This window comes from Chelonoidis abingdonii, chromosome 1 (assembly GCF_003597395.2).
Source record: "Chelonoidis abingdonii isolate Lonesome George chromosome 1, CheloAbing_2.0, whole genome shotgun sequence".
In the NCBI taxonomy this organism is placed as follows: Eukaryota; Metazoa; Chordata; order Testudines; family Testudinidae; genus Chelonoidis; species Chelonoidis abingdonii.
In genome coordinates this window covers 327769051-327781546 of record NC_133769.1, presented here as the reverse complement: position 1 = coordinate 327781546, position 12496 = coordinate 327769051, and the positions used below count along the sequence as shown (strand labels likewise).

General features: G+C 41.5%; 1 protein-coding gene across 1 annotated transcript in view; it reads right to left on the bottom strand.

Annotated features, from left to right (window-relative positions):
* The window catches only part of FLT3 (fms related receptor tyrosine kinase 3), a 77817-nt gene extending 66324 nt beyond the window's left edge, over positions 1–11493 (bottom strand). Inside the window, exon 1 of the mRNA XM_032765315.2 lies at positions 11297–11493. Within this exon, the coding sequence (XP_032621206.1) occupies positions 11297–11351 (55 nt within the window). The 5' untranslated portion in view covers positions 11352–11493. The remainder of the gene's footprint in view (positions 1–11296) is intronic.
* Positions 11494–12496: the final 1003 nt, after the last annotated feature.

Sequence of the window (12496 nt, the reverse complement as noted above, 5' to 3'; positions counted from 1 at the left end):
CGCAAACTTCACTCTGCTTCACTTCACTTCCCTACTTTACCCCTTACTCTGGGAGAGGCAAAGAAGAGGGAAAACAAGGGAGTAGGGCTAGCTCAACTAATATGCAAAGCCATCCTCCAATTGCAAAGAAGATTAGCTCACAGTTCGGCCTGGTCTACACTACGCATTTAAACTGATTTTAGCAGCATTAAACCGGTTTAACGCTGTACCCGTCCACACTACGAGGCTCTTTATATTGATATAAAGGGCTCTTTATATTGGTTTCTGTACTCCTCCCCAACGAGAGGTTGCCAAATCGGATACCCAATATCGGATTAGGTTAGTGTGGCCGCAAATCGACGAATGGCCTCCGGCGGTATCCACAGTGCACCACTGTGACCGCTCTGACAGCAATCTGAACCTGATGCAGTGCCAGGTAAACAGGAAAAGCCCTGCGAAATTTGATTCATTCCGTTTGCCCACGTGGAGCTCAGATCAGCACGGGGCAATGCAGTCCCAAATCCAAAAAGAGCTCCAGCATGGACCGTACGGAGATACTGGATCTGACGCTGTATGGGAGACAATCTGTTCTATCAAAGCTCATTACGGAAGCGAATGCCAAAGCGTTTGAAAAACAAAATTCCAGGCACACAGGCTGGTGTGACAAGCGTAGGAAGCCAGAGACTCAAAGGACGCTCGGGAGAGGAGGGAGGGGGGGGTGTACTGAGGACTCCAGCTACTTACAGTCCACAGCAGTCCTCCAATTTGATCTTGGCTGAGCCCCAGTCCCTGTAGGTCAAACACATTGGGCGTGTCAGGAATAGCCTCGTCAATTACTCCCCCCCCCCGGCACTGAAAGAAAAGGGAAAATCGTTGCTGACTTCCTTCACTGTCACCCTATGTCTACTGAATGCGGCGGTAGACGCGATGCTGCAGCAGTGAAGAGCAGTTCTGCTCCTTTCCCGTCCCCGGTGGCAGACAGTGCAATATGACGGATACCGTTGTCACCATCAGTCCGTGAGTGCTCCGCGGCCGCGGGGCACCTGGTAAAATAGGAATGACTCCCGGTCATCCCAGTAAATGGTAACGAAGCTGTACCGCGTCATCTAGCAACGGGGGCTGAGCTCAACAGCCCCCTCCTTTCCTGTGTAAAGAAAAGATCTGTACTGCGGTGACACATAGGCAGCAGCATGCTGGCTCCTCTCCTCCATGCTTAAGTCTGCCTGATGTCCTAGCACCGGGAGCTGCCTTCCCTCATGTTTCTCACTAACAAGTCTCTGTTCTTATCCTGCATTCTTATAACTTCATGACACAAATGGGGGGACACTGCAACAAGTAGCCCAGGAAGGTGGGGGAGGAGGGAACAACAGGGGGGGTGTGCAGGCACCCCATACGGCATGTAGCTGCATCATTTCTGCGGGATCTGACACAGAGCACCTGTGCTCTGATACACTGGTTCTCTAGTACACTTCCCCCATATCTAGCAGGACTGACTCTATTTAGAAACCATAAAGGAGGGAGGACGCGAGGAGTCATCCAGTTTGCTTGCGACCCCGGCCGAACTCACCTGGGCACCCATGAAGCAGCAACAGACAGAGGACAGATAACTGTCACTCATTGCCAATGTACGCGGCAGCAGATGTCCAGAACGACTGATAACGCTACAGCATCAAAAGCAAATGAAGCGCGCGTATAGAGCTGGAGTATCGCTCTGTCCGGCATCCAGTCACATAAACGGTGACTGTAAAAAAAAAAAGCTGACGGGCTCCATGGTTGCCATGCTAGGCGTCTGCCAGGCAATCCAGGGCAAACAGGCGCAAAATGGTTTGCCGTTGCTTTCCGGGAGAAGGAAAGACTGATGACATTACCGCAGAACACCCGCGACAATGATTTGCCCCATCACCACTAGGCCTCAACCAGAATTCTAAGGGCAGGGAGACTGCGGGAACTAGTGATAGCGACGGAAGTAGCCCCACTAGCATGCCAAATCGATGCGACCTCGGACCATGGAGCACAGCCCAAATAAATGCTTAGGGCCGCGTGCACCGACTTATACATCTGTTTGACTAAAACCGGTTTATGTAAAATCGGAATAATCCCGTAGTGTAGACGTACCCTTCCTTTGGTGGTGGGGAGAGAGAGGCAGGTGGATGCACCTGATTACTGCTTCATAAAAGGAGCAGTCTGCATCCACAGCATTTTTGCTGAAAATCTTCCTCAATTCCTTGGTGTACTGGTGGAACTAGTGGCAGTACCCCGTCTTACCACCAGGTGGAAATCCAGCCCTGCTTCTTGGAGGTAGTGAGGCAGAAGGAAGCCTGCCTTCCTCCATCTTCTTCCTGCACCAACCTATCCATTGAATTCTCAGCAGGCTTTAGTCCATACTGTTCAATGTCAGACTGTTTCACTGCAGTCACAGATCTGTACACGCAACAAGGTTCAAAACATAAAACAATAAATACCAAAAACAAGCTAGTGTACACGTAATTCTGTACAGGAGGACCCAAGTCACAAATTTGATAGAACAAATGATGGTTCAGATTGTGAAGACAAGAAATGATAAAAGTCTTAGATAAGCATCTCATCTTCATGAACAGTATGTTGGATCTGGTAAGCATGAACTCCCTTTTGAAGCTTCTGAAGTGCTGAGCTTGGAGTCTGAACAGATATAATCCAGCCCCCTTTCCTGAATGGGTGCCAAAATAAACCCAATAATATGGTGTCCTATTTATTCGGTGTAATTTACATCTTTCCACTCCTTTAGCATGCAAGTAAAACCTATGTGGACTGTCTTACACACTAAGGGCTAAATTCAGCCCTACAGAAAGCAGACACATCATGAAAGATACACCCACTTACTCTCAGGCTGACACATTGGGTAAAACCCTAGACCCTTTACAGTGAATGGGAATTTTGCCCTCAGTTTTAGTGGGTCCAGGATTTCACCCATTATGTTTTTCCCTATGCTAACTTTGACTTCTTTGAATTAAGTTGTTTATGCAACATGCAAACTATTCCTTACACCCTATAATCAAATTCCCTTAGCATATTTCCTTTATGGGATTTGCTTCACACAGAGCAACGTGTATTGAATATATATGTATTCCTTATGGATAGTTTCACAGCTCACAACTAGTTTAACCAGTTCTCTCTCTAATTGCAAGCTAAGGATTTGCATTCCATTTTTCTTAAAAATTACTTGTAAATGTTTTCTTAAGCCTTGTTTATGCAAAATTTATGCACCAAATTAACTAAATTACTGATTATGCAAATAACTAAAAACTAGTTAAATAAGTGCACAAACTGTGTAGATATGCTGATCGACTGTAAACTCTTCTGGGCAGCACCTTGAACAACAGGGCCTCTGGACAGTACAATAATATAAATATTACATCACCAGAATATTGATTTAAAATCTGGAAACCAGACCTGTTCCTAATTTTCTCTTTCACATTGGTGTTTTTGGTTAACAGCTCTATTTCAAACCTCCTCTTGTTTTCATTCAAAGGTATCAATCTTAAAGTATTATCCCTTTTTGGAAGGATCTCCAAGGCCGAAAGAAAATTCCAGATTAGCACTAATTTCTGAAGAAACAAGAAATGTTATTTTTGGAGCCAGGACAAACAAACAAAGTGCAGCAGCAATAAATATTCAGCAAGTGCATTCATCTTCTTGCCTATTATTCTGTTGGACTTTACTATCTCATTCTTGAAGAGATACTACATCAGTCTAATACATAAAATAACACATCTCTCTTGGCTGTTCTGATAATAGACATCTCTAGTTTGTCCAATCCACTGTGCCTTCATCTAGGCCCAAATCTAAAAGATCTTTTCTTAGAATGCATGAAGGAGAAGCAGCAGCTCCCATCCAGCCTACTTCAGGAACACCGTTTTCAGCCCTCCTCCTGACACATGCCCAGAGAAGACGACTGTCACACCTGTAACAAGTATATCAAAGCTCTGCTCACCAATCAGTTTTCAATCTTCCTAAAACTTCTTCTCATTCTCCATTGTCTATCATCAGCTAGGCAATAGCTGTGGGGGGAAGAGGAATGTATTCCTTCACCTCCGCATCCTACCACATCACTCCTAACTCATTATCAGTCTCCTCTTCCTGATCACCATTTCCAAGAGTTTGACCGCCACCTACTGAGCCTTACCTATTCGTAGCACCCTGGGTATAGATTTCATCAGTTTTTATTTCTCAGTAAAATTATTCCTTTTTACTATTGTACCTTGCTTAGTTAGAAGAGGCTGGTTAATGGTCATGTATAAGCTTCATCATAGCCAGATTCATAGTTACTTAGTGATTTTAAATAAGTGATCCCATTTTGGGATTTGCATTATATTCCTCTGTCTGTGGCACCCGTTTTCTACATTTGTTTTTTCAATAGTACACCAGGATGCGTGCCAGGAGACCTGGATTCTTTGTCTGCTCTGCCATTGACTCACTGTGAATCCATGAGCAAGTCGCTTTGCCTTTCTGTGCTTCAGTTTCCCTCTCTGGGACAAGAAGGATAATGATGACACAAAGATCAGTAATGTTTCTCATGTGATACCACTGCATATGCAGCTCAAACTCTTATTAACTTTTTTTGCTGTCATCTTGCATTGCAAATTTGTATCTAATTTGCTGTTTGTCACTTCTATTCCTGTTTCATCTTTTATGCTGTCCAGGTTTCTTTTCCCCATTGAATGAATTTATGTTTTGGATTATTTTGTATATATTAACTAGCTTTCCATTTTTCAGCCTCTCTTTCTAATATTTCCAGCTACATAGGAGTTGCCATAGCTCTGGTAACAGTAGCTGATTTTAATGAGAGAATGTATGCATTTGTGATCAGCTCAGCCACTTCTTTCCTAAATTCTTTCAGAACTCTTGGACAAATACATAGATTCCAAGGCCAGAAGGGATCATTGTGCTCATCTAGTCTGACCTTCTGTATAACATGAGCCATAGAACTTCCCTACAATAATTCCTGGAGCAGATCTTTTAGCAAAACATCCATTCTGGATTTTAAAATTGCCTGTGATAGACAATCCACGCCGACCCTTTGTCAATTATTCCAATGGTTAATTACCCTCACTGTTAAAAATGTACACCTTATTTCCAACCCGATGTTCTTTTTATCCAAACTTTCATTTACCTTTCACCTTGCTAAGTTACTTGTCCTTCAGTCCCTGTGATTCTGCATCTTAAATATTATAAAGTAAATTTCTCAAAGTACCATACTGTTATTTTGCTTATGGGAGTTGTGTGTGTATCATGCTCCTATTTAAATAAATGGCAAATCTTCTCTTGGCTACAGTGGGAACATGTTGGGCCCATGGGCCATGATACTGCAATGAGTTCTGTGCAGATAGACTCCTGTGCCCACATGCAACCCTGTTGCAGTCATTGCTCTTCCAGGAGAACTGTGTGGCTTGACAGCTACTTTCAATTCACTTTAATTTATACATTCATATTAATTTGGACTGCTGAAAAGTTCCCTATTTTGAAAGAAGGTTAAAAGTGACGGAAAGGGCCATCAACCAGTGCTGAAATAGCTCAAAATTTTGTCTCTTTCACCAACAAAAAATAGTCCAATAAAAGATATTACCTCACCCACCTTCTATCTCTAATATCCTGGGACCGACACAGCTACAACAACACTGCAAACAAGAAATAGTAACTTGCCATTTGGTGGAAGGATTTAAAGAGTGACTTTTTCTTCTTTAGATCCTCACTCTCCATACTCCCATAACTGCTTCCATTCATCTTCCATCCTCATGGGTTCCTTATTTTTGTCCCCCATATTAACCAGTCCCTTAACTGCATTTTGATCCAGGGACATAGAGTATTTTGTGTCTGTGCGTGTGTGTGTGCTGAAGTTCCAAATGGGACTGGGAGTTGGTAAATGGCTGTGACAGACATAATCAAAAAAAGCCAACTAGCCAATCATTGTGTGGCTTTGGACCATCAGGGTTCTTGGCTATATACAGTGATTTGTGAATTTGTGCCCATTCCATGAAAACCATGAAATTTATTCAGGTGAAAACCAAAGTATTTGTATAAACCCACCAGCTTCACCTGACAATATGAGACTTTTTGCATTGTTTATTAAAAGGATATCAAAAAAATACCCTTCAGGTTTACACACTGAGGGTTCAGTCCTGTTACAAGAATAGTTCCACTGATGTTAATGGAGCTACTAACTTCTTGTGAGTATGAAGTACTCACAGGAGGAAGCGCTGCAGGGTCTTGGCCATAATAACTTGCCTCCAAAGAGAATAGTTTCCATGAAATAGAGAAATGAAAACACAAGAATGTATGTGTCACTGACAGTTACTGAAGAAATGATACTCTTTGTCACCCTAGTACCGTATACATTTCCCCTCTGAATTAAACCAATAATTTCCACTACAGCTGGTTTCCTTGTGTTCTGTTTTTTGGGGGCAGGAAGAGCCTGTCAGCAAGTTAAGAAGAGTTTTGCTAAAAAAGTGTAAAAGAGGTAAAAATGAATCAATAAAATGTTTAAAATAATTATAGGGTTTGTGCTAATGTATCACTGCATGTCATAAATGGCAACGAGCCAGCTAACTGTGAAAAAAATTACAATTATAAAATAGTTTTATAAATGTAAAACTAAATGTGTTCACACCATAAAGGAACACGCTGTAACCCAATAAGTATTTGTCCAAAAGATACTTATGGCTTATACAGCAAGACAATCTTACTTACACAATTAAACCTATACTGTAAAACGTAGTGTAATTATTGTTCTACTTTTACAAGTCAATTTGTGGGCGGGGGGGTTGTTTGCTTTTTTAAGCAATGTGGTTTCCAAGGATGTGCCCTAGAATAGGCAACAGATATTGCTTCACTATCCTAGTTGGACCTGAATTGGGTGGAAGACATTCACACAGTAGCTATCCTGTCTTTTTTAACCTTTTGACTTCCATGAAGTATGTCAGGAAAAAGAAGATTCTATCCTTCAAACATAATGTCCCTGTTAGATCTTAGGGTTACAGAGACAAACAGTCCCATATCCAGTATTTTGCAATGTGCTTCTATTTTTATTCCTATAGCATCTTCGTGGGAGGATATGTCAAGGAACTGAGGAACAATGTTAAACGCAAAGTGAATCAAAAGCTGGGTTTTCCTTGCCCACTCAGATACACAAGTTCTAGATGTTCTTGGCTGTGACCTAGTTTTGCTGAGTCCTGCTTTCCTCTTAAATATTATAACAGTTTTGATCACCTCAACTGAGAAGTCCTTGATCTCTTCCATTGCTGTCTTGTGAGCCAGTTAGTCTTCTTTGTTACCCTCTACAGCTATTCCTTTTTTTTTTTTTTTTGGTTCTGGAAATTCTTTTTCATAACCTGGCTCCCTCATTTTATTATTTCTGACGTAGCGTTACTCTCATGTCCCTGGATTTTTCAGTGAACATTTCCATTAGGCATTTGAGAGAGTTCATAGATTCATAGATTATAGGACTGAAAGGGACCTCGAGAGTTTTCTTAGTTACTGGTTGCTTCAACTTGGCAGAGCAAAATGACAGCAAAGACAACAGTAACTGAGTGGATGGGTCTAAATGATACTGCTTTTGCTATTTTATATTCAGCTCTTTTGAAAGTTATATTCTCCATATACATACAGATCTCTACATACCCTAAATAAGAGTAAACTAGGATAGTTTATGGATCTTGTGCCTTGATTCAGCCCTGGATATACCATCTCACTTTGGTAGCAGAAAGTCCACTCAATGCAGTAGTGCAGGGAACCTGTAATCTCTCCCATTAAGGTCTCCACTGTTGATAACCACAGATCCAGAATGGATGCCAGTGGCCAAGGACAGGAGCCTGTCTATGGTAGCTAGGTATATGCTGAATTAGTACATCTTCCAAATGTTTATCTGCTTGAAAGTTGGACAAACTTTGGTTTCGCCAAATGAAAATGCTAGGGTCTATCTTCAAAAGAAATACAGCATGGATAGACCAAGCTCGGTTTTAGTTAGTTGCAAAAATCCAAATAATCCTTTTTATCTTCAGGAATCTTCATCTCAGAAATAACATTTCTTAAATTTTTGATACAAAAAAGATTTGATAATGTACGACAAAGCAATGATACACTGTGGTCCAGTAGATCCGACTGTATTTTACTATATAAGCGGAGCATGTACTAGTCTCGTACAAAGAATTTGTTTGGCTTGCGTAAAGGTTTAACATGCTTCAGGAGAGTGTAGTCAGGATAAAACATGATTCTGCCTCTTGGATGTTTACTGGTTTACCATTTCTGGCAGTGGCATGGGTCTGTGTCTAAACATGTTCTAGAGTGTTTTATCCATTGGTTTATAAGAAGGTAATTTTTGCGTTGCAGTGAGACTGACAAATTCTGGAGAAATCTAGGTCCCAAATAATTCTGTTATCTGTTTAAAAAATAGAAATGAAATCTCCAGTCTCAGACTTCTCTGGTACTCCTGCACAGGAATGTTACACACTTCAGTTTTGTTTTCTATAGGCTCCATGATATGTATGTCAATGTTATTGTCTTTCAGCTTTTGTGCAATCAGAGAAACTGCTGTCTAGTCTGGAGCTTTTTAGGGCCTGAACTTGCAGCTCTTATGCAAAATGTCCATTAACGTCATTGCAAGACTGGGACCTAAATCAGTAACTCATGACTTGATTCCTTTAATTTGTCCTGAAACTACAGGCAGCCCCATGAAAAGCTGTCATGAAAAATTAATGTAGCAAATATAAACGAAACAAGACTGTTTCTTAAGGGTGAAATGCACTCTGGTGAGTCAAACCAACACAAATGCCTCTGCACTACATGCTCCTCACAATTGAGGCTGCATGGAAAGGTCCACTACTAAAGCCACATGGGGTCTCTGTACGCATAGTGGTTGCAGAGATTTTAGTGGCAGCCCCATATAGGCTGTCATGAAAGGTGGCATTGGACAGTTTCAGGTTCAGTGATTATGCATATTCACAAGTGACATAGAAAGGCAATGATTCCATCCCATAAACTGCAGGATGAAGTGGGGAGGGCAGCTGCACAACAGCCCTATTCCCCCACCTCTCTGCACTTCACTTCCCTGGATTTGTGTAAATGAAACTAATTTCACCCCAGATAATATTACCTTTAACCACATGTGTCTCGTTAGGATGGCCAGAAAAGCAATTAGGGGAGGAGCTTTTAATTGTCATAAACCAAACACGTTCTGGTTCATAATGCTCCCAGGATTCCTTTCCAAAGTCTTGCAGCCTGGTTATTGCAGCAAATAACAAACGTAGGACACTCTGTTCTGAGATTTCTGCAAATGCAGATATATGAGGTAGAGATAGAGTGGGAGTCTTAACTTTATAGTTTCCTGATCATCTTAGTTTTAGAGAGTCTCTGAATGTTATTTTAACATAACTTTTCTTTGCTGGGTAAATATAGTTTTCTGATGACATTTTAAAATCAGCTGTATAAAGTCTGCCAGACCTGGACCTGCTACATTATTCATTTTTGGTTCAAACTTCTGAGTAATAATGAAGAACCTTTAAAAGCAGCAGAGAGTCCTGTGGCACCTTATAAACTAACAGACGTTTTGGATCATGAGCTTTCGTGGGTGAATACCCACTTCTTCAGACGAAGTGGGTATTCACCCACGAAAGCTCATGATCCAAAACGTCTGTTAGTCTGTAAGGTGCCACTGGACTCTCTGCTGCTTTTACAGATTCAGACTAACACGGCTACCCCTCTGATACCTGAAGAACCTTTAGAAAGTCTTAGGAAATGGCTACTTTAATTTTAAGAATCTCATTATCACTCACTAAAGTCATAATTCCCACTCTAAAAATGATTTTTTTTAAAAAGCACCATATTTGTATATGCATGGAGACAACAATCCCCAGTGAAAATCTTGTTGTACTTCTGAATTGACAAATTATATATCTACACAACTAACCATGGTACACAATGGAGGTAATAATACTCCCATTCTCTTATCCTTTGTCCATCTTGTCTTCCGGGCACAGAATGTCTCTCACTATCTGTTTGTACAGCACCTAACTAAATGGGGCCCTGATCCCAGTGGGGGGCTGTAGGGTTACAGTAATAGAGATAATAATTAATAGTAACACTATGGTTAGTTTTTAATGCACTGTGTAAGACTAACAAAGCCCAAGATTGGATGTTACACTAACTCTGTTTCCCACAAAGATTACTGTACTTTGTTTGCATCCTTAGCTTTTCTAGAAGAAAATGCACCAAAATCTAAGCTTGACAGGTTTTGCTTAGTACTCATTTCATTAGAATCATTTGCAGCAGGAGATCATAAAATAATCCTTTTCATTTCTATTGTGCCTTCCCTTGGCAGATCTCAAATAGGTTTACAAACATTAATGAACCATACCTAATAACAGCTCTGGAAGGCAGGTAAGTTTTATTATCCACTTTATACAATTGGGGAAACAAAATCATTACATGACTTTTCCAGTCATACAGCAGGGCTATGGCAGAGCCAGGAAAAAAAAAAAAACAACCTCTCTCCTGATTCACATTCCTGAATCTTGTAACAACTAGATCAAGCTCACCTCAAGCAAGGAACATTTATTTCAGAGACAAAGGAACGTAGCTTGGAAGCATCTCACATACAATAAATGTGTTCTCCGTTTCTCCTAACATTAAAACATTTGGAATATTTTTTTTTAAAATGGAAAACCAAGTCTTTAAAAGGTAAAAGCTTTGCAGGAGCACTGAATCAGGCAGAAGTTGCTACATTTTAATATGATGTGTTCTTCCATTTACACCCTAGAACAAAAATACAAAACAACATAATTTACTCTAAACCACCACCAAATAACCCACAAATGCAATATTAAATCTTACTCTGCCATGGTATTCCATATAAGGTTTAGCTAAGAAATTGCCCCATATTGCTTAAAACAATCCAAACAAGTCTGTATTACTATTCTTTACACTGGAAAACAACCACTCTGTCATTAAGTCTGAACTCCTTACTTGTACATGAGATGAATTTGGGTGCACTAAGAGTAAAAGCCGAAAGATGATGGGGAAGGGGGAGATTGTGAAGGTGGACAGAAGAGGGAGAGAGAACAGTATGCAAGGAAGAGAAGAAAGGAGGGGAAGAGAATGAGAGGGAGGTCAAAGCAGGTGGGCAGGAAAGACTGAGCGAAAGAGCCATGGAAGGGGTAAGAGAAGAGAAGCAGGAGGGGATTGACAGAGGGAGAGAGTGGGGATGCAGAAGTGAGAGAAAAAAAGGAGAAAGGAATCAGATAATAGTAAGGGAGGACTGGAGGAGGCTTTGTACTGTGTGTGCCCTTACCAAGCAGCTGAAGAGGGCTGCTGCTGGTGCAGGTGCTGGCTTGGTGTGGTCTCATGGTTGCTGGTGCCGGAGATTCTCCTGCCTGACTGGAGCCTGCAGTCCCCAGACCCAACTGAGTGAAACTGAGCGCAGCAGGTGCCTCTCTTAAGGGTGCGCGTCAGTGACCACAAACCTTTAAACCATGAAACCACTTCTTCAAAAGCTAAAGGCCCAAGATGTATACAACTGAGACCTGCACCCGAAGGAAATGGCTGTCAAAGGGGGAATAAGGGGCCTCTCTGAGGGACAGAGAGTCTCTTCCTTCTGTTGCAAGGATCATTGCAGAAGAAGCTGCATTATGTGAACCAGACTAGATATGTTCGTGCCACTGTATTTCTCTCTCTTGTGTTCCCTTAATCCTTAGCTCATAAGTGTTGATAAAAATATACCAGGGCAGGTTGGACAGAGTTGACTTTTGGCCATTTAAGTACAATCTATTTTTTGAACCAAATGCCGTTTCTGCTGCTCAGTATATGGCTGAAAGTCCACATAATTTGTTGGTATCTTTAGGGAGGTGCATCATTCAAGCTGTGATAACAATGCGAAAGAGGAAGATTCAAAGCAAAAATCCGAGTGAGATTCTAAATGTCTCATGGAAATATGAAGCAACATTTGTCATCACAAGGGGGAGAAAACTTTAAAACTGAGAGCTGCCCCTTCCAGATGGTTAAGACTTTGTTAGTCAGAATCTATCAGCTGACTTGCTCAGTTTAAGACTCTTAATGAGAAGTTTCTGTTTCTAATATCACAGACAAATTTGTTACCAATGAAAGTGGAGCTGGAACAGGAATAAAGCAGCAGTTTGTGTGGGTGGGTGTAGGAAGCTATTAATCTCCACAAGAAAGCTCAAACTTAGATACAGCAGCTGTGAGGACCTAGTATGGCTTGCTTTACAGCTTGCTTGTCTAGAGACAAGGTCACCTGACTTGCCTACTCTCACAGTGAGTTAGTGAGTCATTCTATCTAAAAGTGGAGGGCCCTCACTGTTAGCGTATCCTGGTCCTTTGCTCTAGCCTCTAAATCACATCTCCATACCTTTCTCCGCATATGCATCTGATGTTGTACTCCTGTAATTTGCCCCGTCCATTGGCAATGGCTGGAAAGGTGGAGCTTGGCTAATTAAAGCTGCTTGCCTCAGCTAGGGCGCCCATATCATAACTC